This window comes from Paramormyrops kingsleyae, chromosome 16 (assembly GCF_048594095.1).
Source record: "Paramormyrops kingsleyae isolate MSU_618 chromosome 16, PKINGS_0.4, whole genome shotgun sequence".
In the NCBI taxonomy this organism is placed as follows: Eukaryota; Metazoa; Chordata; class Actinopteri; order Osteoglossiformes; family Mormyridae; genus Paramormyrops; species Paramormyrops kingsleyae.
The window spans coordinates 4,489,061-4,516,970 of NC_132812.1; the positions used below are offsets into that span (position 1 = coordinate 4,489,061).

Below are 27,910 nucleotides of genomic sequence, written 5' to 3' on the forward strand. Positions count from 1 at the left end.
GCATTTATATAGCTCTTTATAGAAGCAGTAGGGAGCCACTTCAACCACCACCACAATGTTAGAATTGATTCTCAAAATGAAAACATTCTGATTGAAAGAATCAATATTTTAGCATTGATCTACACATCCCTACTTAGAGATATATAGTAGCCACCCTCCTGTGATGTCCTGGATTTGTATGAAGTAAAGATGGTAAATGGACTGCATTTATATAGCGCTTTTCTACTTCTATGAGCACTCAAAGCGCTTTACAATACATGCCTCACATTCACCCATCTATACCACACATTCATACACTGGTGGTGAAGGCTGCCATGCAAGGTGCCAACCTGCACACCGGGAGCAATTCGGGGTTCAGTGTCTTGCTCAAGCACACTTTGCCGGGGTCAGGAGGAACTAGGGCTCGAACCCGCAGTCCTCCAGTTGCTGAACGATTACACTACCTCCTGCACCACCATCACCTTAGATCTGCTTTGAGTTCTGAGAGTGACTTTTCTGTTCTGTTTTTTTGGCTTAATTTCTTCACTATCAATCCCGCTAAGTAAGGCAGCGGATAGTAGTGATGCAAATTTTTCCCCTTAGTTAAGAGTATTTGACTCAGGATCAAAAGAAATGTTACTTTGTATAAGCTGACTGCTCTGGTGACTAAGGGCTTGTTTTTAGGGAAATGCTTTTAGACAGAAATGTCATAAGTATATTAAGTTATCAATGCCATGGGGTTTTGCTGCAAAGTTTTGATTGTTGACCTGCTTATTTGATTTCCCCTTTGTGTTTCTTTGTAAAAGGGAAGGTTATTGTTTACCGGCTTAGCAGAACGTATGTCACAGTGGGGTGTGAGTGGGGGCCGAGGCTGCATCCCTGCTGTTCTCATCGCGTGCTGCCAGCTCTTTGTAAGAGCGTCAACTTTTGTGTTCCCGTGGCAGTGCAGACAAAGCAGCAGCTCTCCATGTGCAGAACTCCACTTCTGGCAGCCATGGCCTGTGACCTGTCCGCTTCAGTTTGATGGGGGGGTGTCAGCCCCCCCGAGAGGGAGGAATCATCTGGGACAGTGTTTCTCAATCCCAGATAGTTCATGTTTACCAGGACCTGGGAGGGAGGAAAAATGTGGGCTGTTTGGGTGGGAGCAGAAGTGTGGGGTGTCTGGGGGTCCCTGAAGAAAACGTTGAGTAATTCTGAACTAGAAACTACAGGAATGATTTACTGGTTTTGGATCAGTTTTCCAATGCTTGTCGTTCCATAATTGGTGTTGCTGTATTCTATCGCAGTCATGGGCATGCCTAACGAGTGTCCTGTATCATTCAGATAGTGTGAAAACTCCATGCTGGTCGTTAATGGTTTTGCTATTGCTTTGCTAATTTAGCCTTCCTGCAGTAAGGAATACTCTTCTATCTTTCCCCAGTTCTGGCACAAACTAAAAATACGAGTACACATAATCAGACTCTACTCCAAACCCTAAATGAATGCACTGCCTCTTGACTGTTTTTGCATGGTCATGTTAGCACAGCACTCCTGCAGTGTTAAGTAGCCTGAGTGCAAGCAGGCTTTCCGTGTTCCATGCATTTAATGTACTATGTTTGGCATTCAAGTACACGTCTGTCAAGAAAAGAAAAAGTAGATTTAAAAATGTTACCTGATTTATGCATGTTTTTTTTCCACTTGTGGCCAATTTAAATAGCATATGTCACTCTGCAGTGTAACTTCTTGGAGTGATTTACGTGTCCTAGAGTGCATGTCATCCTGTGTATCTGCGAGTGTATAGCAGTCTGTATTCCGCCTCCTCCTGCGTGTCACTCTGCACCAATCCCACTGGCCCTGACCACCCGGTCTGCTCCACTGACAATAGTAAGTGTGACCATGGCCTCCTGATCGAAGCAGGCCCTCAGAATGGGGCTGGCACTTCATCAGGAAGTGCCTGTGTGCCTGTATGTATTTATGTATGCATTTTGGGGGCGGAGGGGGGGGGGGTGTCGGCATTTGGACCAACAGCTGGCCTGGTTCCATTACAGACCTGCTCCTTTTTTTGTCCTCGCTGTCAGAGTGTTCACCTCAGCCCTGGAGCAGAGTCTTCCTGCTGTTCTCCAAATCCATCCCGCTGAGCTGTTCGTGTGGCCAGAGAGAATCGCACCGTTCTTTGTTGGGGGGGGGGGTGCTTCACACGCGATTGGTTTCGACTGCCCCCTACTTGGCTGGGGAAGTGAAACGTCACAGTCGGCTGGACCACAGCTCGGTGACCAATGGTGGACCAGCAGCCTCTAGCCTAGCAGCCCCTGCTGTGGTGTACTCACTCAGGGGCCTGATCCCCCCCCCCCCCCCTTTTGCTCTTTGTCTGTGGACTGCTGAGGTTGGTGCACTGAGGCCACACTCACTGACCTGCTCACAATGCATCTTTGGTTCTTCCTGTTAGTGACTGGCGGGGCTATGGCCGTTTGACCTGAGGTCACAATAGGGCAGACACTCACACACAGTGTGTCCTGCAGTGGCTGTATAAAACATACTCTGCCTTGCACAGTGCTAAACTTGTGCTTCAATAAATTAAGTAGTATATGAAGCATAGTGCAATGAAAAGGCTAAACAGAAATGTCAGCGTGTCTACATGTGTACAAAATGCCTTAGGGCACTTTTCCTCTGCACCAGGTACCGGACTTTTGGTATTTTCCCTTTTCCATTGACTTCTAGTCGAGTATCCATACCAAAAGTTCCAGTGCCTAAAGTGCCAGTGCAGCTGGGGTACTTCAGTATTCTGGGATGGGACTTGGAAACATGTTCATTTTCAATTGGTTATGCAAATAGCCTGCTTTGGAAACACAATACAATCACCATCTTGAAAAGCTGCAAACTCAGAAATCAGGAATAAATGAAGTAAAATAATAATAATATTAAAGTAATAATAATGTATGTATGGCCAAATGAAGAGACATTTAACTGAATCTTTAATTGCGATCTAGTTGGCAGAACGAGAAGAAGATCTAGATGGCATGACAAGAAATTTGCTATAATATACTAGGGTTGCACGATACTGGAAAAATGACTAATATTGCAGTGTAATTTTCTTTGTAATAAATATTGGGGTATTTATAAAGCAAGAAAGGAGTCCAAAATAAATATACTTCTCACAAACCCAACTAAGAGTGAGGATGAAAATGATTATTATCTGGCATGCAGCGCTTATGCAAAGGCAGTGGTGGTAAACATTACACTGATTTTTAAACATTCTACGTAATCTTGAAAATGAACAATCATCAAGTTTTATTTACTATCACAGAATAAAATATGTTTTAGCGAAACTTAAACCCCGCCACACTATAACATCCAGACAAAATGAAGGTCTCAACCCAGCTGACTATCATGGTCCTTGCGATGTGTGAACTGCATGTGAATAACATGCAATGTTAGTATTAATATCACATATTTCCCAGCCCTATAATACACTACAGCCATTTTTGAAATTCAGTGCAAAAAACCCGTCTCACTGTGATATCATTCAGTGTTGGTACCAGTTTTTACGGCAGTGGAAAACCAACACCTTGAGGTACCAAAGGTATGGTACCTGGTGCAGTGGAAAAGCGCCCTTTAGGCCTCAGAGGAGATACGAGCAACTTCTCCCCATCATTGAGTACAAGAGAGATACATTTCTTGGGTCTGCCTCTTTGTTGATGTTCCTTATGGGGAGCCGTGGAAGTGTCATGTGGACAGGAGGTGATAGGGAGCGTGAGCTGTTGGATCTGTCCCATGAAGTCAGGCTTAGGAAGACCAAGCTGCGGTGGAATCAAGGAGGCTGGGTGTAAGAACGTGACTTATTGATGATCCTTCTGTAAAGCAATACTAGAGTACAGTGCTCACCTGCCACTAATAATAATAATAATAATAATAATAATAATAATACATACAGTACTTTATTGATCCCCGCAGGGAAATTGTCTTTACACCTCCCTCAGCTTACTCCACAAAGAGCAAGCTGTCTGTGAAGGGCAGCCACCTGTAGCAGCACCCAGGGGTTAAGGGCCTTGCTCAAGGACCCACAGACTTGCTGAGACTGGGATGAACCAGCAACTTTGTGATTGCAGGCACATAGGCTTAGCCCACTGAGCCACACGCTGCCGACTAGAGGATGGGAGAGTGATGGTTCTGACAGGTATCGGGAGAGGATTTCATGCTTGCGAGAGTCTTCCTGTGCCCAAGGCGATCTCTCTCTAACACACACACACACACACACATAAACACACACGCACGGACGCACGCACACACACACACACACACACATAAACACACACGCACGGACGCACGCACATATAAACGCACACGCACGCACTCACGGACGCACACACACATACACGCACACGCACGGACGCACACGCACACACACACACACACTGCTTTTGGTCTGCTGATGTCAATGGTCTCCTAAGGATGGTGCACATGTGTCAGCTAGGGCTGCTTAATTACAGCAAAAATCATAATCACAATTAATTTTGGTCAGTATTGAGATCAGTTATTTTACAATTTCTCTTTGACTTTGGATATATTGTGCATTTACTGAATAAAAAAATAAAAAAACTTGTCTAGTGAATTTTCCTCAAACTAAATATAATTCAACTGAGAAACAAATAAAATGGGGCTGAATGGAGTGCTTTGGGTTTATAACACCAGACAGAATAGGTGCGTCTTTGCAATACAACATGCGGTACAATTGTTTTATCTTGATTATTTTGTTTTGATGATCTTTGGAAGCCAAAATTTATAATTAAAGCTTGGTTAGTTGATCCCTGCTGTTGCTCCATCTTCTGCTTGGTTTGGACCAAATGACCCAGCATGTTCCAGGATCTTGGGAGGAATAATCTCACAGTTTGCACTCTCAGCTTCTGTATTGTGCAACATTGTTCCCCAGCGTCTCCTGATCTCCTGGTTAAGACAGCTCTGGGCAGGCTTGGACAGGGATGTTTCTTCCTTGCTGAAAATGTTTAGTAATGCTGTGATTCAAGAAAAGGAAGGATGGGGTTTGTCTCTCTCTTCATTTTCACCTGGTGCAAATGCAGTTTTGCTTTTATCCGTCTTAATAATGACCACTGGCCGACCATAATTCTGACCCAAAAGCAGATGCACTCTTACTGGCCAAATGGGGCATTTTAGGAATTTAACTCTAGACCAGATTCTTAAAATCCAGTCACAGTTGTGCATCAGTTGCTGTGTCTAAAACCCAAAATCCTCCTTCAGAAATGCACAGGAGGCAACTGAGAAATACTGATTCTGAGAATTGCTTGAAGGCTTTCGTAAAGGATACTAACACAAAATATGAGAACACTACATGCTTTTTTGTTAGACCTAAATATCTTAAAATAACAGGTTTTGTTACAGAATAAAAAGTAACCTTGTTCTTACTTTGTGGTTTCTTATCGCCTGTACATGTCTGACTGGTACCAGGACAAATTCTGTTGTGTGCATTGCAGAGAGTCATGTGAAAAATGTCCCTCTTGTACAGTGATAATATTTCTTAAGACCTTTTCAAGAACTTCGAAAGGGATTGTGTTCTGCTTTGATTGATTTGTATAAAATGCACTGTTGAAGTGTCGTGTGTTAGACCAGACAAAATGTCACAGAGTAATGTCTCTGGTGACATTTAAAGTGTGGAAGAGAGTTTTACGTTCTTGCCTCTGGCTTGTAGGTGTACATTGCGGTTGGGGTTGCTGTTCCTCTTTGAGGAGGTGACCATTTTGTTCCTTTGCAGAAGTGTGTCTGAACAATATAGACATCGTGCTTCTGAGTGGCCATGAGCTCTCCATTCATTATCCAGGCCGCTTTCTGGTGGCCCGTTGCCCCCCCCGCCCCCGCTCCCCCAACACCCTTTTCAAGAACGCGGGCCTTTGGACATAATTCAGCCCATTGTTGGCGCCTCACGCCCAGGACAAAGGGCCGTGGGGCCTGGGGAGCGAGCGGCCAGGTGTTTCTCTGGATCAGCCAGCCCTCCGAGGGCCACAAGACCCACACAGCAGCTGCCCGCTGGGGCCTTTTGTGTGTCTCCATTGTTGACACTCACCCCCCTGTTGGGTCATGGACTGGGGGGGGCGGTGGGGTGGTGGTGGATAGAGTTGGGACCACTTGCTTATCTTAGTAACCTCTAAGTCGTGATGTATCTCTGCCTCTGCATGTGTCTGTGTGTTTTAATACATGGCAAGCAAAGGGTATATTTCTGTGTATGAATTAGCGTATGGATATTTATGCTTTCTTTTCAAGTGTGTGTGTGTGAGAGCATGTGTGTGTGCGCACACGTGTGCACTAGTGTGCTACGCTTGCCTACATCTGCCCGCCTGTCTCATTGTGTGCTGCCCGAGCTCCCATTGGCTGCACAAGGTGGGGGAGGCGTGGCCAGCTGGGGTCCATCTGTTGAGCCACTCATTGTGCTGCCTGGCTGGGAGCGAACGGCTCTTCAGATGGGCCTGTGGAGCGAGAGGTGCAGCACGAGGCTGAGGTCCCCTCCAAGCAGCAAGCACTGCCACCTGGACTAGAGGGAAGTACAGGAAAGAAGAAGAAAACCCTGGGGATCCATCTTATGCTCTCAGGCTGTTTTCCTCTTTTTCTTCCACTTCTTTGCTGTGGCCATTTTCCTACCAGCTAAGTCTCACAGGAAGTTGCTAGTTTTTTCTCTCTGTAGGAATGAAAGGATTTTAAGTCACACAGTTTTCTTACCAGGGGCCATTGGTGAGTGTACATACTTGAAGGTTTTATCTCTGTTTGTCTTTATTTAATATTATATGTCCACACTTTTGCACTGACCACCATAGAGTCTGATCAGCAACAGCTTAAAATATCTTAAAATAACATGGAAAACATCAAAGATGAGAAGTAGCCTTGGTACTTCAGCCTTATTTTATTGGGTAAAAGTGGTATTTTCTGTGTAGCATATCTTCATTTTTATTTCTTTGTGCATTTGAGAGGAAGTTGTGTTCTTCGCAGATTGCAGGTGCTCACCACCAGCAGACTGTGATCTGAGCTGTGACACAATAAAACCCTTTAATTTCAAATGTTGTCTTTCGGGCCCTTATGGTTTTGCCTGAAACTGATTTTTAGCATGAAAGCGAAGTTGTACTTTTCCATGCTGCTCACCTCTCCATCTGTCCTGAAAAGAACAGTGACCTGTAGCGTGTGATTCTGAGGAGTTCAGTGCTGATCGCAGCTGTGTCAGTCCACCCACTCAGGCACATTCAGCAGTGTGGGCATAACTTCTGCCTTTAAACTGGCTGGGCCTTTTGGTGGAAAGGAGGGGAATCGGATCTGAAATGTTTTCTAAAGGGGAGACCTCTGAGTTTCTGGACACCTGACACAACAATTCTGTTCTGTGAGTTTTCTGTACTAATGGTGTGTGAGTGTGTGCCCTGTGATGGGTTGGTAACCCATCCTGGGTTGTTCCCTGCATTGCGCCCATAGCCTCTGGGATGGGCTCCGGACTCCCCACGACCCTGAATAGGATAAGCGGTTACAGAAAATGGATGGATGGATGGATGGATGGAATTTTCTGTACTTTTCTGTGGCCAAAGCTGGTCTAAAATTTCTGAGTGAACAGGAGTGTTTGTGAGATTCAACTTCCAACAGCGAGGAATGTGCAGGGAGGTGTATGTGATGTGGTTATGAAACATCTTCTAGGAAAAATGGCTGGTGGTGGATCTTCAAGTTACAGGCCAACAATGAAAGTGATGAAGATGAAAAGCAGCTAATTATGCAGAGAGGTGTGGGTGTTTGCTGGGGGGGGGGCTGAGCTTCTGACTCAGGGGTTCAAGTGAGGTTGCCTCTTTGTATCGTGTGCACTGTTGTTGGGGGCGGGGTACGAGGGGGCATTGAGAGTGCCCACAAGACCGACAGGACACTGGTTGCTGGTCCTGGGGAGGGGGGAGCGGACATCTGTTGCCAGCCCGCCAGCGGGCGACCTCAGCTACTTTTGTTGACACCATGAAAGCACAGACGATGGCCCTACCCCCGCTGTCCCTGGGGGCTCTGTCCCTTCCAGCTGTCTCTGTGCGTAGCAAGCACTGATGGGGCCCTACAGGCTCACCTACCCATTACTTACATGCAGAGAAACATCATTTAACACAGTGGTAAGCAGTGGTAAGGGGCAGCAGCCGTGTTGGTCTGCTCAGCATCCCTGGGCTGTTCGGCTCTCTCTCGGTTACTGGGCACCTTTATTTATAGACTGTTAATTGAGGATTGGCTGGTAATGGAAGGAAGAACCTGAAGGATTGGTGCTAATGGCTTTGATCGCTCAGTGTTTAAAAGCGTTAATTGGCTCCTACCTCTTGCTCTACAGGCCCACCGACTCGGCACAAACATCGCTGTGCTCGTATCTCTCGCTCTTGGTGCTCGACAGGCCCAGCGAGTCGGCACAAACATCGCTGTGCTCGTATCTCTCGCTCTTGGTGCTCGACAGGCCCAGCGAGTCGGCACAAACATCGCTGTGCTCGTATCTCTCGCTCCTGGTGCTCGACAGGCCCAGCGAGTCGGCACAAACATCGCTGTGCTCGTATCTCTCGTTCTTGGTGCTCGACAGGCCCAGCGAGTCGGCACAAACATCCCTGTGCTCGTATCTCTCGCTCTTGGTGCTCGACAGGCCCAGCGAGTCGGCACAAACATCGCTGTGCTCGTATCTCTCGCTCTTGGTGCTCGACAGGCCCGGCGAGTCAGCACAAACATCGCTGTGCTCGTATCTCTCGCTCTTGGTGCTCGACAGGCCCGGCGAGTCGGCACAAACATCGCTGTGCTCGTATCTCTCGCTCTTGGTGCTCGACAGGCCCGGCGAGTCGGCACAAACATCGCTGTGCTCGTATCTCTCGCTCTTGGTGCTCGACAGGCCCGGCGAGTCGGCACAAACATCGCTGTGCTCGTATCTCTCGCTCTTGGTGCTCGACAGGCCCGGCGAGTCGGCACAAACATCGCTGTGCTCGTATCTCTCGCTCTTGGTGCTCGACAGGCCCGGCGAGTCGGCACAAACATCGCTGTGCTCGTATCTCTCGCTCTTGGTGCTCGACAGGCCCGGTGAGCGAGAGATACGAGCACAGCGATGTTTGTGCTGACTCGCCGGGCCTGTCGAGCACCAAGAGCATCGTATCTCTCGCTCTTGGTGCTCGACCAGGCCCAGCGAGTCGGCACAAACATCACTGTGCTGCTTTCGTTGCAAGCAGGAAGCAGCTGTTATGATGAAAGTGAGTTCAGATTGTGCTGTTTCCTGAAGATGGTGTGATGGCCTGACCTGATATACCTGCTGCTTTATGTAAACAGTTTGAAGTTCTCAATCCCATCCACTCTACTCACTCTTTATAGTTTATGATGAGATTGCTATTCTGCCACTAATTTCATCCATGAGAGATGTCTGTTTATGTTTTCCAGAAGGCTCTTGGAAGCTGCCTCCTGGGAAGTCAGTGATGGCTTTTCTGCTCTCCCTTTTGGCCCCTCTTTGCCCCCCCCCCTCCCCCCAATGGCAGCTCACTGGAATGTTTAGCCCGAGTGTGACTCAGCCAGCAGGACTGCCCCGGGCTGCCGTCTGCCCAGACAGCAGGCCCATGAACAATGCCCTCATGGAGATGCCCAGATTGGTCAGGGGTGGGAGGCTAGCCAGACACACGCCCCTGTCTCCTTTGTACATTCCTTTTTGTGTATGGGGTGGGGGTGGATCATTTAAGCTCTGTCATGGCATTTACAGGGAAATACCTCAAAATGAAGATGCATAGGAACTCTGATTCCGGTTGCTAGAACGGCCTGTTTGGCAGCATGAGGGACCGTCTGCTAATGCACGGCTCACCTGGGTGTCCAGTGGGTGCTATCAGCTCTACCTTTGCAGCAGACCTGCCTCCTTCAGCCATGCTGCTACCAGTTCTGGTGGGAATGAGATCCAGGGCTAGTATGTGTTTGTAGTCATGTTACTGTGATAGATTCCTGGGATAGTTGTTTTACTTGTTTAGGGCTTACAAATGGTTTTCTGCCAGTGGTGGTATTTAGCTGAATTTGACTGAATTTGCATAAGATATCAGAAGTAGTATAAATGTTTATGGATAAGTGTGGCAGTAAATACAGTGTGTGTATAAACATTATACATATTTATAGAAGTCCATGCACAATGACACAACTATCTGTTGCGGTTTTTTGTCTTGAAACCACAATTGATAGTTGGAGTGGTTTCATGCAACGATATTATATTTGGCTTTTGGCATTTTGTCATGTCTTTCTGAGTAGCTGTAGCACCATTAAGACATTCTTTCGGGGTACGTTGTCTGGTTAGTGATGCAGAAAAATACTTGATACACTCAGCAGTATCGTAGCAGTGCTGTAAAAGGGCGATTGTATCAGACTCAGAACAGACGCTTTTCAGCTGCTTAGTGCCCCCAGCTGTTTGGAACAGTGTCCGGTCCCCCAAGACCTTCTGCTGGATATGTGGGTGGCATTCTTTTTTAGTTTTTCCTTTTCCATTTCACTTGAAACATGACATACCTTTAAAATGATTTTTTACATGTTGTACTGTGAATAGTTTCGATCTTTTCGTCATTGGAATTGTGGGTATTCCTAGTTGCATCAGGCAGTAAAATGTTCAGGACATATACAACATGCAGCCAGTTGCAGGTCGTGTGGAGCCCAGAAAAGGGGAATCCCTGTGGCCCTAAGGAAGGAGGGTGCCTCCAGATAACAGGCACATCAGCAAGGAACATCTCTTGCTGCATGACATTAATAAGGACTGATGCTTGTGTTTTCCAGTGTGCTGCTACTGTTAAAAAGCATGAAATAAAGCAATTAGGCAGTGAACTGGAACATCTGCCAGTTCACTGCAGTGGGTGGGTGGGGGGGGGGGTGATTGGCTCTGTTGTTTATATTCTCAAATGACCATTGCACAGAGGTCCTTTCTATTGTTTATATACATCCTGAAGTAGCATGCTATGTTTTGCTTTAAGGCAATGGCTATCAGTAATTACCATTAAGTGTTTTACCCCTGAACTGGAGGAAAGCAGCTGTGTTTTTGGCCAGTTCCTTTGAGGTGGAAGTGAGTCAGCACAGCTATCCCTGGGCTGTGGCTCACAGCAGATTTATTGTACCTGATTTTCAGCCAAATATGTCTAGTGCTACAGATCACAGCCATGTGTGACCATGCCAGTTTCAGGCAATTTCTACTCTGTTAATTGTGACATTTTAGTCTTGTGATAGGAATATATTCAGACATATTCAGCTAACAAAGACTGGTGATGACAGAATAAAAATCTCTGCAATAAATGTGTCATTATTAAAGAGGAACATGCCCAGTTTGACCTTTTCCAAATGTCTCCAGCAGTGGCGCTTAAAGAAAAAAACTATAAGATTGAGGGAGATTTTTAAATAGAGGGAGAGCTGGGCTGAAATAGCTGAGGCAGAATGGGCTGAGAGTTCAGGCTTGGGTGAACATTAAATGGTGTTCTTTCTAGTATGTGCCAACATGTTGGGTAGTCATTCCTTTTATAACAGAGCTTGTTGTGTGTGTGCTTTTTCTCTGTGCTCATGACCATAACAAAGAAAGCACAGCAGACGATGCACTCCCATCATAGTGCAGAGCTGCCATTCAGGACATTTTATACCATCCTCTGGTCAGCACCGCAAACCGGGGTGGTCATTCCAGCAGTTCGCTGCAGTGTGTCATCCGATCTGCAAGGGGGTCATCAACTGTCAGCTTTCTGACCAACTCCAGAGTAGGGCTGGACGATTTATCGATTTCAAATCGAAATCGCATTTTGAAACAAAGTGATTAGCGAATCCCAAAGGCTGCGGTTTAGGGTATACATTATACAGCACACCGGACCCAGGGTTTAAAACTGTTGTGAGAATAGTTTTACAAATTCATGCCGTGCTCCTTGTGTGACAGTCATTCTCACCAATAACAAGCGAAGTGCTTCTCGTCAAACTCGCCAATCAGAAGTGGCCCATGAAGGTGTATAGGCCCACAAACTGCAAACATGTAAAACCCAAGGAAAATGTTGCATTCACGGTGCGGAAAAAAATACCGATTCCGCTGCTGAGCTATAAGTGAATTTCCTTCCTATTTCATGGTCCAAGATTGTATCAGAAAGGTCCTATCATCAGTAGAACCGGCGACCTCCTTTTAAACACCAGCAGCGACATACTTCAGCGTATCACACTTTTCAGCAATAGCATTAGCATACTGCTAACCCATCAAAACAAAAATGAGACAGTCAGTAATCCTCACAGCAGCGGAGTCGGTGGCCCCCAAGAAAGTCATAAAACCCATAATACAGTCGTGTTTATGTCATATGTTTATGTGCTTTTTAATTTAAGTGTTTCGAAAGATAAATCTTGTGAAATTAATCTTAATCCCACAACGGTAATAAAATAAAAACCTCGCTTTAACATAAATACTAAAAGAATAGATCGCTTTAATCGCTATTACAGTTGGGTATGGGCATGTGGCCTTATTATTTAGAAAAGATAAAAAAAGAGATGCATATAATGTTTATTCATTCGTTTTGTATTTGTCCGAGTAACAAAGCAAAGGAATGATTAGCCACTTCAGTCGAAAACTGCATTTTACTTTTTCAAATAAAATGCAGGGTTGGCAACTTTGGTCAGCTGCATGGAGTGAGATTTTCTGTTCTCTGTTCTGCACACACATTTACATGCATGTAAGTTTTATTACCTTGTAAATAGTCTGTAGGGTTTGCAAACTGCCGTAATGTTTTTGATGCAGCTAATTTTAAGTTCAGAATGGAATATAGATTTGCCGTAAGATTTCTTGTGTGAGAATCTGAGTTTGCAACCCTGAACACATACATTTTTTTGTTTCACCTGAATTCATTTGTATAGAAAATAACCATATACAGTTGTTAAAAAGCGGAAACTTCGACCAACATGAAATCACCAATAAACGACTAATATTTATTCAACATTTTACGGTTTCAGGACAGAACAGCCACTCTGTTATGAACATTATGGCTTTTTGGTTGAGAGTGTTAGATTCACTGCTGTTATTAACACTAATAACACATTAGCGCAAACAAAAGGGCTGCATACACCGAAGTAGTTCTTGCTTGTTCATTGGCGTGGGAAAAGGCGGTTCTAGTGTTAATTCAATTCAATTCAATTTATATTTATATAGCGCCTTTCACAACAGAGTTGTCCCAAAGCGCTTTACAGGGTTGTGTTGTGATACATGAAACAGAAGTAGAGGGAGATACAGAACGGGGAAAAAAATGAAGGAATGAAATTGAATAGACAAAGACAACGGAGGAGAGGAACCAAAAACTCCCAAGTAGGTAGAAAACAAAACTGGGGGTCCAAGTTCAACAGGCTGCCCAACCCCCCCCGGGCATAATAACATTACTGAGAAGAGAAACGAGTGGAAATGCTTGCTAAAAGGGAGGTATATGCTGGGATTAAGAATGAAGGCAAAGTCCATCAATGAGTCCGTTATCCATGTTGGCCTCTGAGGGGTAGCTAAGGTCTTTTCTCCACGTTGGGCTGTGTCAGGTGGCACTGAAGGCTGCACCCACGATGATACAGTTCATATGGCCCATTTGCAATGTCACCCCTTCATGGGACTGAACCAGGACTCCAGCTCAGATGGTGCCCACCCCGGGCACCACCCGGAAATGTGGGCAGGCAGAGAGCATGGATGGTCAGAACATGCGTTGACACATAAACGGACAAACATAGTAGATAAAAATGACATGTACAGCAGCACCAGCAGCCATAATTATGGTGTGTTAAGTTGCGGATAAGCTAAACTGAAGTAATGGGTCTTCAGTCAAGATTTAAAGACCGAGACCAAATCAGCATCCCGAACATAGGCTGGTAAACCATTCTACAATATGGCAGAATGCTTTACTGCCAACTCTCACTTTATTTATATGTGGAACGACAAGAAAACCTGCATTCTGTGACCTGAGTGGACGACGCGGCTTGTAAACTTGAAGTAATTCTATTAGGGGGGTAATCATCATTACCTGTAAGATCGCTATTGTTTTTCTTTTTGCTGCAATTATTTTCATTATTACTTTATTTAACTTAACACACCACATCTTTAAATTCTCATCCTTGCATTAGAATATTGACACTGAATATTGAACTGAAGCTTGACATAAAAAATTATATTGCAAATCAAATCGTAATCGCAATGTCTGTTAGAAAAATCGCGATTAGATATTTTCCCCAAATCGTTCAGCCCTACTCCAGAGCATGAAAATAAATAGCTGATCTTACCAAGTCTTGTCACTGTCACTTTTTAAAAACATTATTAGCCAATCAGAAGTGAAACCACTCAACACCAATATAGCTGCGGTCTGTGTTATGCTGCCGAACTAGCCCTCCTAGCCAGAGTCTGTCGTTACCATGTATTCATCCATGACTGGTTGTTACAAACGCATTTTACCTTAAGCTTGTCATCTAAGTGTACTTGATCTGTCTGCACAAAATATCTGTCTACACTTGATGTCTTAATTATATAAGTTGAAGTGTGACATGTAAGGAATGTATGAAAAGTCTCAATGCCAAGAAACACCCAAGTGAATTTTTTTGTAAATGTAATTTAAAAAGTCAAGCTGATTCTGAACCTGCTTCCGATTCTTGTGGTCTCTCAGGAGTCGAGGACGCAGAGCGGGGGTGGGCACGGCGGGCGCGGAGGCACCACCGGGGGCCCCGATCTGGATGTTAGCGACGGCTTCATGGGCCTCAAGGACCACCTGGAGGATGGGGTAGGCCGCATCCTGGACCTGGGGTTGGATTTGGACTACCTCCATGTGGAAACTATGGATCGCCAGTCTGGAGCGAGCGGCGACCCTGGTTCAGCTGCTGTGGAGATGGGTGTGGCCCACGTGAGTGACATCTGCTCCTCCACCTCCCTGGGGGACTCTGAGGAAAGTGCCGATTCTGACAATGAGGCGGATCGGGCGCCTAGCAACTGCAGCCATGGTGACCGCCCTTCGCCTGACCCAGACCCAGCTGCAGCACCACCTAGAGAAACTCCTCAGTCTTCAGTGGTCCCTTTGGAGGAGCCCGACCAGGCTGAAATGGCCAGGGAGTACCAGACCAAGATGGAGTTTGCGCTAAAGCTGGGCTACAGCGAAGAACTGGTTCAACTGGTGCTAAGCAAACTTGGGCCTGGGGCACTGATTAATGATATTCTGGGGGAACTGGTCAAACTGGGCAGCAAACCAGAGGCTGAGCCAGGGTGTGGTACAGCAGCGTTGCCCTCTGCCTCGCTGTCTGCCACGTCCTCCTCTTCCTCTTCCACTTCCTCCCCTTCTGGTGTCTTCCGCTCTGCCTCCAACTCACTCCGGTCCGACTCCCCCATCTACCCAGAGAGCCCAGATGACACGGACAACCTGCGGCCAGTAGTGCTGGATGGCAGCAATGTGGCCATGAGGTGAGCGCCTTCGTGCTGTGCCCCGCCCCCATGCGCCCCCATGCCCCACCCCCATGCCCCACCCCCATGCCCCACCCCCATGCCCCACCCCCATGTCAGTGTTTGCTCTCCTGCTTAGAGTTAAGTTCCCTTGCTGAGCTGCGTAGATGTGCTGCAGGAAAATGTCATTTGCCTTTTAATTTTCCAGGAAACTGAAATAATTTTATACACCAGTGAATTTGGCTCATGTTGGTTTGTTTTGTTTTTTTTTTCTTCAGTTCATTTTGGTCTGTTCATTATTCTGTTTTTGTTTTGTTTGATTATTGTATACTGGCCTTTCCAACATCCCTGCACTGGACCAACAAGGAATAATACTGAAACATTACAGTTTAGCCTTCAGAGCAAAATAGAAAAAATTTGTATTAAAAAGCTGCAAGTTTCCAGCAGAGCGGAAACCAAAGGAGGGTCAGTGGCTGCTTGATGTTGGAGAATCAGACAGTTTGATCACATGTACAGCAATCTTTCCATTTATGGTAATTCAGCTTAGGTTTTTTTCATAATGAGTTACATTTTGAATATAGTTTTTAAGGAATAATTTCCTTGATATAATGTTGTTCAGCCAAATAACATACTAAACAATTTTACAAGCTGTGATTTATGTGATAGGTGTAGCATAACGTTCGGCTAAAACCGTATTAAGCACCAGTTTCCTCAGTGAAACTTGACAACCAAAGAAGCCTTTATTTCAAATTATTGCTTATTATTTGTAACAGTAAATAGTAAAATTTTTATTATTAGTAAAAATAGCAAAATTTGTAATTTGTAAGTATTTGTAACAATTTCGTTGTTCTACTGATATTTGGGAAAGTTGTCAGGGTTTTTTCCATTTGAGCTGGATACCGTTTTTTCCATTTAAAATGTTTTGAATTTCCAATTGGGAGGAATGCATTGGTAACCTAAATTGAGGGTAGGCTGCAGTATGTGGAGTTAGAGTTACGGTCGCTAAAGGATTTTACTGCTAGACTAACTGCAGTTTTTGGGAGGATTGGGATAAGGGGGACGCTGTATCCTTATTGGTGGAATACAATTTCAGTTTGTTTATTTAGCAACCGCTTTTATACAAAGATGTGTACAGTTGAGAGTCAGACTGTCAGCTGCTCTTTTCTCAGCTTGGAAGCTGTGTAGTGACTCTGCTTGTTCTGCTTCTGCACTGGTGTGAAGTGGATCCATCAGTTCTGCAAACATGTGGTGAATATTGTCCTTGATCAGCCTTGAATTCATAGTTGCAGGGCTGCTGATGAGGAGGCTGGTGGATTAGCTTTGCTTTTCTGGTCACAGTGAGATCCAGTTATTTTTGTGTATTTTCTTTAAAAATGAAAAAAAAAACATCAGATACACTGAAATGCCTAAACATATACATGTCAATTTTATAATATTGTAATTATCTTCATATACCTGTATGTTTCTATCTCTTCATACGTGTGTCTTCTGTCTAGTATCGTGTCTTCTGTCTAGTATTTAAGATGCCGGCCTATTTTAACACGGGCCACCCTGTGTATTAGGGTGACATGCACTGTTAGCTCACATCTTCAGGGTTAGGGGTCTGGATCCTGGCCCTGCTCTGTGGGAGTCTGCATGTTGCATGGGTGTCCTGAGTGTCTAGTTTCCTCCTGCATTGCAAAGATGTGCACTTAGGTTAATTAGTCCCTCAATCGCCCGTAATATGTGACTGTGTGTGAGTACCTGTGAAGGTGTGTCCCCTACAATGGACTGGTAACCCATGCAGGTGTCCGGACCCTTGTGGCACTTAGAGAAAGCTTGCTTAGCATAGGCTCCAAGTGTGTGTGTGTGTGTGTGTGTGTGGATTAGGTTTATATTACATTGTGGGGACCAAATGTCTGCCACAATGTCATAAAAACCTGTTTTTTGATGTTGTGGGGACCACTTTTCAGGTCCCCACAAAGGTCTGTGACTGCAATCAAAAAACTGTAAATGCCAAAAGACTTATATTTTGTTTGGTTACTTATAGTTAAGGTTAGGGCTGGGTAGGGGTTAAGGTTGACATTGCTGGGATTAGGGATTTGTCCATAGAAATGAATGGACAGTCTCCATAAAGATATGAGTACAGGTGTGTGTGTGTGTGTGTGTGTGTGTGTGTGTGTGTGTGATGTACCTCATCTTGTGCAGATGAATGAAAGCCCTCACATTGGATAGTTTTTATATTGCTGCTAGTGATTCCTATGAACTCTGCATTAATTTCTCCTGGTACTCAGCCGTGTGCGTACAGTGGTGTAGCGCAGTGGCATTATGTCTGTGCTGATTATGATTAAACGTGTAACAGCTGTTGGCTAGAAGGTCTAAGCTGTGAGCCTATTCTGATACTGAGCACATTGCATCATACACGTGTTTAGTGGCCACATGTGACTTTGTTTTGTTTATGCCACTTGGTTGTTAGTGTGATCATTCTGTATATTACATCTCACAAGGGTGTAACAGTAGCACCCTATTCAAACATTTGAATGTTGCTTAGGAAAGCATTAACTTGTGCCCCGTCACTGTCACACATAGGTTTTGACTGCATGCCTATAACACTCCATCCAGAAAAGGCTCCACGTGGCTAAAACAATATGAGTCATTGTGCATAACCATAAAACATTTACTTGGGCAGGATACAAACATGCCAGGATTCAAAACACTTTTGTTTGTGTTCTCTGTAGCCATGGCAACAAAGAAGTATTTTCCTGCCGAGGTATCCAGCTGGCAGTGGACTGGTTTCGGGACCGTGGACACAGGGACGTCACTGTGTTTGTGCCGGCCTGGAGGAAGGAGCAGTCACGCCCAGATGCACTTATTACAGGTGGGCTCAGTCAGGAGAGACGCCTCTTACTGCAGCCAGCAAGGCGCCTCACTCACACCCCATCCGCAAAGGAGGAACCGCATCACAGTGCTTGTGACTCAAGACTTTTCCATAATTAATATAAGACATGCAAAAATAAATAAGGGAATGAATGAATGAAAATTGGTTAAGGAATATCAGCTCAAAAGAAAGTTAGAGTGTTAACAGTGTTAACGGCTTTACTTGTAAGCAGGGTGGCTTCTAGATAGAACAGGACAAGTATATGGTGATAATAAACACTGACTTTCCTACAAGTTTAATTTATCAGTCATGCACATGATGTGGTGGTTTAGTGGTTAATGCTGCTGCTTCACGTATTCAGGGCTGCAGGTTCAAATCCCTCTGTATTAGGTGGAGCTTGCATGTTTGGGTGCAGTTTTCTCTTGCAATTAAAAAGCACGCCATTAGGCTACCTGGCATCTCCAGGTTGCACAGTGTGTGTGTGCCTGCCTGCCCTGCAGTGGGGCCCTGGGTGTACCCCAGTCTTGTGCCCCCTGCTACACCCCCCTCCCCCCATGACAATGACCAGGTCAAGCAGCTAGATATGTGAATAACTTAAGTTTTTTAATATTTACAAATTCTCTATGAAGGATTCCTAGATGCAAATGTAATATTTATCTGACTACTCAGTCTGGCCCTTTATTTCCTGCAGTCCCAAAATACAATGCACAGATATTGTATGAATGTTTAACTTCTGAAAAATCCTGAGCAACCGGTCTACAGATGTGTAACTTTTTCTGGAGTAGGAACTTTTTATTGTTTACTCCTCTAACAGTACATCCTAGTAATGCCAGAAAATTAGATTTTGTGGTGTATGTTTGTGTGTGTGTGTTTGTGTGTGTGTGTGTGTGTGTTTGTGTTTGTGTGTGTGTGTGTGTGTGTGTGTGTGTGTGTCTGCCCTTCAGTGAACAGGACATCCTGTCCAGGTTCCCCTTAGCTTGTGTTTTCTGGCACATTGTGACTCTGTACTAGACACATGGTTATAGAAAATAGATGGAGGGTTGATAATTCATTGTTTGGTCCTTGATTTTATGCTTTAAATTAGGTCTTAGTAATTAAAACTGCAAACATGTTACCATTTCACTAAGTTTAACATAAAACATAGTGACCTCTCTGTTTTACTCTTTGAACATAGTCATCGTATCAGTTTAGAGTAACACTTTAAAACTGAAGGATACCATATCAGTGGCTTCACTGCCATGTTCTCTGTGCTGCAGACCAGGAGATTCTGCGGCGGCTAGAGAAGGAGAAGATCCTGGTGTTCACACCGTCGCGGCGCGTCCAGGGCCGGCGCGTCGTCTGCTACGATGACCGCTTTATCGTCAAGCTGGCGCATGAGTCTGACGGCATCATTGTGTCCAATGATAACTACAGAGACCTGGCCAATGAGAAGCCTGAGTGGAAGAAGTTCATCGACGAGAGGCTGCTCATGTATTCCTTTGTCAACGACAAGTAAGGGGGGGCTGGTGCTGGCCTCAGCGATGATGATGGTGATCATTTATCAATCATGTGCCTGATGCGGTGGTTTAGTGCTTAACCCTCTGGAGTCTAGGGGCAGGGGACACACTTTCACTGACTTGGGGCATGGTCACACATTTCATTCAATATCATAAACTTAATTCATGGCAAATAAACTATTTCTTATATATTTGCTTTGGCATAAAACTCATCTTAATCTTAGTGTACTTTGTAAATATGTCAGATTTATGTGAAGTTTGTAATTTGACATCAAAGTATAGACATTGCAAAATGCAGTTTGGAACAATTGCAGACACATTATAAAAGTACATAGTAAGCAATGCTGGCAGTTTTTTTTGATGCCAGATATCTGATCACCAAAGTCTTGTGTACCTGAAGATGACTAAATGGTGTAGATGCAACATTCAGTTGGATAAATAAATAAGAAAAACCTAACTCATGTAACTATTTCTGGCTCCTTTCATTGAATATGTAGCAACTTTCATGTGTATGAATGAGCCATTGTCACCTGGCCACATCCCCAACCCCCTTTAATGGCTCTGATGGGGATGTATCTGGATCGCGTTTCACCGTTGCCTTGTTCCTCAAATTACCATGCGAATGCGATTTGAATACGCGCTAATGCGGCTATTTAGAATGTGAATAGCGATCTTCGGGTGAGAGCGGTACTACACGCCCCCGACGCAGGTAAAAGAAAGGTGACATGGTTTCCCTTTTTGCTGATTTAACCTAATTTTAAAAACTTTAATACTTCCGACAATGGGCGTTTTGAAAAGAAGACAGATTACGGATTTAGTCAGTGTTTTTTTCATGTTTCTATATCAAGATTTCAGCGAGTTATGAACTGAAATACACAAGAAAGATACGCGGCATCGCCGACGATGCCGTCGACTCCAGACGGTTAATGCCGCTACTGCACATATTAATACTGTAATACTCTTTCAGATTTGGTTCTTTTTAATTTAAATTCTTTTAAATTTATCCAACAGATTAATTTTTAAGTGATGCACTAAGCTTGCACTCATCTGAACAGTGCCGGCCATCATTAAATGATGCTGGCAGTCTGGGTGCCCCTTTCTCCCCATTGTCATGACAACATGCCACTGATGATGTGAGGCAAATCATTCTTATGTGATGTGGCCTCTGACCTTTGAGCTTTGCGCCTGCGCAGGTTCATGCCCCCCGATGACCCACTGGGGCGACACGGCCCCAGCCTGGACAACTTCCTGCGCAAGCGACCCGTGCTCCCAGAGCACAGAAAGCAGCCGTGTCCCTACGGTGAGCCGTGCGTCCCGCCCGCTGCGAGCTCGCCTTCCCAGACCCACTCGTGCCCTTACTTACGTCGATGTTGTCCCCCCCAGGTAAGAAGTGCACCTACGGGCACAAATGCAAATTCCACCATCCGGAGAGGGGCCCGCAGCCGCAGCGCTCAGTGGCCGATGAGCTGCGTGCCAGCGCCCGGAGCTCCAGGGGCCTGGGTGACGGCGTGCTGGTGAAGAGCCACAGCGCCCCCTGTGCCCCCCGGCCGGACGCCGCCAAGCGGCCCGGCTCCAAACGGCAGTCGGACCCTGCAGTGCGCGCCTACTCCTGTGGGGACCTGGACGACGGCACGCAAGGGGAGACGCGTCGGAGGAGCAGCGCCCCCCCCAGCCAGGGCCTGGCCTGTGCTCTTCCGCAGGACACCAGGCCGCAGCCTGTAGGGGGCGCTGCCTCCTTCTCCTGCTCGGAAGTGTACCCACGCTGTGACTCGCCGGACCTGAGCTATTACTCGGTGGTGAGCGGCTGTGCATCGCTGGGCCTGGCGACAGAGGCGGCCCTTCTGCGGGGGGGCTCCGAGCCATCCGACTGCGGCAGCGAGGGGGGGGTCAGCTGCGGCAGCAGTGGCTCCGACTCCTTTGGCGAGCGCAGCCGTGTGCTCTCCCCAGACCCTCCCCTGGATGACCTGAATTGCCGCCACCACCGCCGCTACCCGCAGTACCCCGGCTACCCCCACTCCTACATGTATGCCCCCCCCCCCGCTGCTCTCTCGGCACAGTACTACCACCGGCACACTGAGGGCCTGGGCCGGGCGCAGGGCTTTGGCCGTGAGGACAAGCGCTCGCTGCCCTACATGCCCACACACCCGGTGGTGAGCTCCGGCTGCCACAGCGACTGCACCTCGCTGCCCCTGACCCCCCCACGTCCCCCAGCCTCCCCCCCCGGCCGCAGCTTGGCTTCCACCCGTGCCGAGAGCATTTCCGACTCCCGCCTCTACCGGCAGTCCCTGCTGCAGAGAGGGGGGCCCTACAGCAGCTGGGACTCGTATCACGGCCACCACCGCCCCCCCCCAGCCATGCCAGCGCCCCCACCCAGCCAGCCCTGCTACCAACCCTTTGCCTTTCAGAATGCGCCAGAAAACCGCGAGCAGGCCTGGCGTCAGCCCTGGGGCCGCTCCCCCAACCCCAGCCACCCACCGGCGGAGCCGCCCCCTCTGAGCCGCTACCAGGATGTGCGGGAGAAGGTCTTCGTCAATCTCTGCAACATCTTTCCCCCAGAACTGGTGCGGCTGGTGATGGGTAGGAACCCCCATGTGACGGATCCACAGGAACTGGCGGCAGCGATCCTGGCTGAGAAATCCTCGGGGTACTGAGGAGGGCTGGGGCTCCTCCTGTTCTCCTTTAGTGAATCACTGCATCTCTCCTGGGCCACAGGCTGCTTCGCATTAGTGATGCATTATGGGGGTGACAGGTGACATGGTCTTCATTACTGTGATGGGGTTAGGTGGCACTGAGGCCCCAGTGCACATGCAGGCCAACAGTAGCACTTGGCTGCAGAAGACTGTCGCTTTCCATCGTTTTAATTTTTAAAAAATTGCCTAAATGTATCTGCACAGCTGGCAAAGTTTTGTTCATAGAGAGGGCTTTTAATAGTGTGTGTGTGTGTGTGTGTGTGTACTGAAAGAAAAGTCAGTTTATTATTATTTATTTTCGCAAATTGTGTTAATTTTAATTTTCATTTTTTTTGTAAAATGAGTTTTAGCAAGGAGGTGTTGATCCTTAAGGCACTTTTCCATTGATGTTTATCCAACGTAAGACAGAAGCAGAAAATCCTGGCAATCAGATCACATGAGCCCGAGGCTGTAGGTTTGCTGTGGTTCATCAGAGAGCGCCGGGCGCCAAGGCAGAGGGTAGGAAATAGAAAATTGGCCAAATCAATTTAACTGGTTTTTTTTGACATAGTAAAGCTAAAACTGTTTACTGCCGTTTAACTGTGATCAAGGTTTGGGTGCTCAGGATGAAAACGTTCCAGTTTCAGCCATCTGCTGTGATTTACAGGGTAATGAAATACACATGATGACCCCTAACCCCAAGTCACCTTAATGATGTATTTATTTTTGTATACGCCAGATATTGTTTTTACCCAGAATGCCTTGACAGTCCCTGATGCCAGGGGATTGGCTGTCCTCTTTACAATCCATCGCTTCTACTCACTTTGCATCATTTCTTTTTATTGTAAAAAAATGAAATTTCTTCCCAAAAACAAGATGCCATTGAAATCACAAGACTTATGCTGTTTGAGGATATGCAAGCCCGTGTGGTTGATGCACTATAATGTATTGCTTAATTTATTTGATCATTATTATTCTTTTATGCTTTGTTTTTGTTATGTTGTTTGTCATGTTTTTTGTTACAGTAAAGTTACAAAAGGTGTTGTCATAGAAACCGGCAAGGGTATGCCCTGTCTAGGTTACTTATGGAGATGGATGTGTGTGTCGCTTTGGATTTACTGCTGTCCAGCAAAACGGTGACCAAATGTGTAGAGGGGTCAGTGCTTGCTAGCTCACTCTGAAGTTATCTGCATTCCTGTTCCCCACCTAAATATTTCTGGGGTTGGAATTTGAAGCCGTCACCGTGGTTGTGCACCTGCGCTCGGGTGATGCTGGGGGAACCATCTCCGTCACACAGCGGGAAGGACTCGCCTACCCGCCACATAGCTGTCAGACTTTCGTTTGGTGGTTTCCTCCTAGCTGGCAGGAGAGACCGTACCGCTACACAAACCTTGGGGGCTTAATAATAAGAAACCCTTTTACAGTTGATACAAATTGTATCTTATTAAGTTAATTACAGATTTTTAATATATGAGAGATACACATGTACACAGTATATATGAATGTTTATGATAGTTTACAGTAGTCACATTTTTAACTGTTGTTAAAGAGAGGTCTTGGGCAACATTTCATTGTATAATTACAGTATGGAGGTGGGTTTGGCGGGAGGTAGAGTGCTGGATGCAGAAGCTCCTTGTACATTAAGGAAGTTTAGAAAGAACAATGATTGCAGGAGGGGTCATTTGCATTGAGATCCCTTAAACCCATTCATGGCCTCAGCAACATGTATTATCACAGTGTCAGTGTTAGTAGTGCTGGAGGCCTATTTTCCTTAATGCCATTCACTCCTGGTGTGCCGCTGTAATATACGTAGGTGTGCAGTTGTTAGCATTAAGGTAGACCTAGCAGCTGTAGCAATAGGAAATATTAGCAGTAGCAACTGAGAGTATCAGCTGATGTGGACAGTTGACGCCAGAATCGGAATTAATGACAAAATGCTGCAGAAAGAAATCTGGATTCATGAAACGATTACAAATTCTCAAAGCAGTCCAGGTCTCCAGCATGCTCAGTAATTACCGATCAGGACAGGTAACTGTTTTTGTTTGAAGTCCTGTTTTCTTTAATGGCCCACTTGGTTTCATGGGGGTCGATATGAAAGAGACCAGCATGATGTGTGATGAACACCTTTTTTTAAACGTGAAGAGCCTTCCCCCCTGGCTTCGTGACACCATGTGTCGCGATGAGCGGTGGGGTGGGCGTACAGTAAATGCTTCTACATGGCATTGCGCTTATTGACACACCCAATGATAATCTGAACCGTGTTCAGCTGTTTATTCCTCTTATTTTTCTTAATGCTTTACTACTGTCCCAGAGAACTTGTGTAAAAGGCTGTCAGCTGCTTGGCGTAATGTTCACTGTGTAGCTTTGCTGGATGTTTCATACATTATTTTTAGGTTGTTCTTGGTGAAATCGTTCGTTTCAGCTCTGCTCTGCATTTTAAATGGATAACATATCTCATTACAAGTAGATTAGGTGTCAGTGTATACAAATTAGTGTCAGTATAGTACTAAGGATACAGATGCTTTTTGCTCATTTCAGCATAAAGGTAGCATTTTGTGGAGTGTATGAATTTCTATTTATTATTGGTTTGCTTTCATGGAGTTTTATTCTAGTTGTAGAGTATAACATATTAAAAGCTTCATTGTGGAAGTACCTGACAGGTCTTTCCTTTAAAAAAAAAAAAAGAAAAAAAGAAACCTTGACAGTGCAGGAGTTCAGGGATGCTAAATCCCCATGACAACCAAAGGCGGTGGCAGATGTTATACTCAAGTCTTAGTGTACCTGTGCATTGTTTTGCCAGGCCTACAGTAGAGCTGGGGGATATTGGGCAAAAATGTTATCATGATAAAATTTTTCATATTGGTCGATATTGGTCATTATTGCAAATTGTTCTTTCCAGTTTAAAGGTTGATTTTTACTCCTGGGTTAACTAACTATTCTCCTGAGATAAACTATTCTCTATCATCCAAATGTGACAAAAACTGACCAAAATGACGCTTTCAGAACAATTAGCTATATTTTCTAAGCCCACTAGATGGAGCCCTCTGTTCATTAAAGGTCTGAAAGCATGCCGAAAAGGAAACAAAAAGCGCCACGTGGTCTCAAAAAGTCGTAAATGGTTCACAAAGCCTCATTTTGGCCATCACTACCAAACAGCATTTTCTCTTTCACAAGTCTGAGATAGAAGATGAACAGCTTATTTTAGTCATCGCTGCAAAAACGCCACCACATTCTTTCTATCTGTTATATCTGTTATCTATGTGTGGATTGTTACTGTCGGGATTTATCATGGATTGAATTTTCCTGAGGACTTTCCTTTTGGATTTCGCTGGATTACCCTTATTGCTCAGCTTGCTCTCCTGGCGAGTTGACCTGTTTTGACATTTTTGTCAGTTGTCTGCCTACCTGCCTTAATACATTCTGTTATCTGTTGAATAGATCCTTCCTTTTCTAGGTTGTGCTTGTGCTGCTGGTCCTGACAAGTAATCACATAGAAAATGTCTTTTTCTGATGCAAAGCAAGTCACCGAAATATCGAAAACATATTGAGCATTTGGCACATTCATATCGAGGGATATTATCCTGTGATAATTATCGTTATCATTTTATCACCCAACCCTAGCCTACAACGTAACTAACCTGGAAAACAAAACAGAAATGCAGGCCAAGCACCTACAATTCTATGTCTCCAAATCTGTGTACATCTGCATTTAGTTTTAATCTGTTCCCCCAATTTAATTAGTCCAATTAATTGCAGACAATCCTTATTTATCCCAAAACACTGCAGTTAAATTTGTGTATGAATAAATGGTGAAACTTAAGAACTTGACCCTGCCCTTGGTAGTGAAGTGGCACAGAGATGTCTTCACTCTAGTGTCACAATGTCATCAGTGTCATCATTTCACCTATTTCCACATTATAAGCAATTGAAGCAAGTAGTAGGACTTGATATTGCATTTCATTTGTAGCTCTGTGTTTATACTTGGTTGAATAAATTAAATGCATCTCCCCCCAGTATTTTGCATAGCATATTAAATTCATGATTCAATGTGTTTAGATTAATTACAGTTACATTATGAGATGCATAATTCCAGCTTCAGGTGAATTGATTAGATATGCTGCTTCTTGATAGCAGTCCAGCTCAAGAGACATCTGTCCAAGAACATGCCAGTAAAACTTATCCTAATGTGTCACCAAGACTATTGTCATTTGAACATGTCAAGTTGTTTCAAATTCTTTCACAGGTCTGCTTTAAAAGTTCAAGTTAAACACCAAATTCCACAAAACTATGTTTGAAAGTCATGTGCAGAAATGTGTATTTTCCAGAATTACTTTGGTCAATGCTTGTGTCTGCAGTGAACCAATGCTTGGTTTTGTGTAAAGTATTTTGTAAAAGAATTTGTGAATCGGGAGCTTTGAAAATAAAATAAACTTGCATTGGCTGTTCGTCTTGGTCATTCCCCTCAAACTTCCAGTAATGGTTACCTTGGAGGTTGCATTAAGCACAACACCTCAAAAAGCAAATAGTATTCTGCTTTCTAAATTTTTCTGAATTCATGCCTATTTAAAAAAAAATAAAAATTTTTCTGGGGACACAGGGACATGGAGGTGATAAGTGGCCTGACAACCAGCCTGCTGAAACTGAAAATTTCTACTGTTGTTCTTAGGCCAAATACCGTATTTGTTGTAGCATTTATGTAACAGATGGCACACAATTTCAAGTTCACAATGCAATAAACAAAAACTCAGAAATTTAGAACTTTGTGAAGCCAGAAAACACTGATGTACATCTGGAGGTAACAGGACACAAGACAGTGTAATTGATTTCAAAGTCATCACTATGCCATTTTTGTTCAGTTTTTAGCCTTTTTCCCCCATGAACTACTAGCCCTGCATTAGGTTAGGTTTAGCAAACCAGACAACTTTATTTAACGTGTTTTTTAGGCATTATGTGGTGATTAGTCCTATATATGAGAATTATTATATTTAAAAAAATGGGCATATCCATTTTTGATGCTGGTTTACAGCCAGTAGTTTTCAGTCAGGTTTTCACTTGTTGCATTTTCTCTGCCCTATTTCCCCAACCTTCAAGCCAGCAAAGAAGGCTGAGGCTGCGGGGCATGTACATGCCCATATGAAGAATGCTATTCAGTTCAAAGGCATGAACATTCCATTTCCAATGCAGTAATCTCCACGGTCCTTTTAAAGGTCAAATATTTTAACTTGGTGTACAAGTTCATATCCTCAATACTCAGATAATTAGATGTACTTATTCAACTTTCTGTTTTACTTTCTTATTTAATACAATTTCCACTACATGAAATATTTTTTGTCTTGCAGACAAAAACATCTGTTGAGGCACACTCTCATACCATGATGAGGGTCACTGCACCTGCGCTATCGGTCAGAGAACAGTTATGGAAATGCATTGTAGTATCATTCCAACGGCCTCTTCCAGATGTTACACCCATGGCCTCTGCACCTCCTACTACAGATGTTACACCTGTGGCCTCTGCACCTTCTACTACAGATGTTAC

General features: G+C 45.0%; 1 protein-coding gene across 3 annotated transcripts in view; it reads left to right on the forward strand.

Annotated features, from left to right (window-relative positions):
• Positions 1 to 26,815, forward strand: part of LOC111852086 (probable ribonuclease ZC3H12C) — a 29,384-nt gene extending 2,569 nt beyond the window's left edge. For 2 of the 3 annotated variants that reach the window (XM_072700370.1, XM_072700371.1), the window contains exons 3-7: positions 14,589 to 15,373; positions 18,070 to 18,209; positions 19,466 to 19,700; positions 20,899 to 21,005; positions 21,089 to 26,815. In XM_072700370.1, the coding sequence (XP_072556471.1) occupies positions 14,673 to 15,373; positions 18,070 to 18,209; positions 19,466 to 19,700; positions 20,899 to 21,005; positions 21,089 to 22,356 (2,451 nt within the window). In that variant the 5' untranslated portion in view covers positions 14,589 to 14,672 and the 3' untranslated portion in view covers positions 22,357 to 26,815. Of the gene's footprint in view, positions 1 to 6,163; positions 6,694 to 14,588; positions 15,374 to 18,069; positions 18,210 to 19,465; positions 19,701 to 20,898; positions 21,006 to 21,088 lie in introns of those variants that run through there. The other variant, XM_072700372.1, reaches the window with a different exon arrangement.
• The last annotated feature ends 1,095 nt before the right edge of the window (positions 26,816 to 27,910 follow it).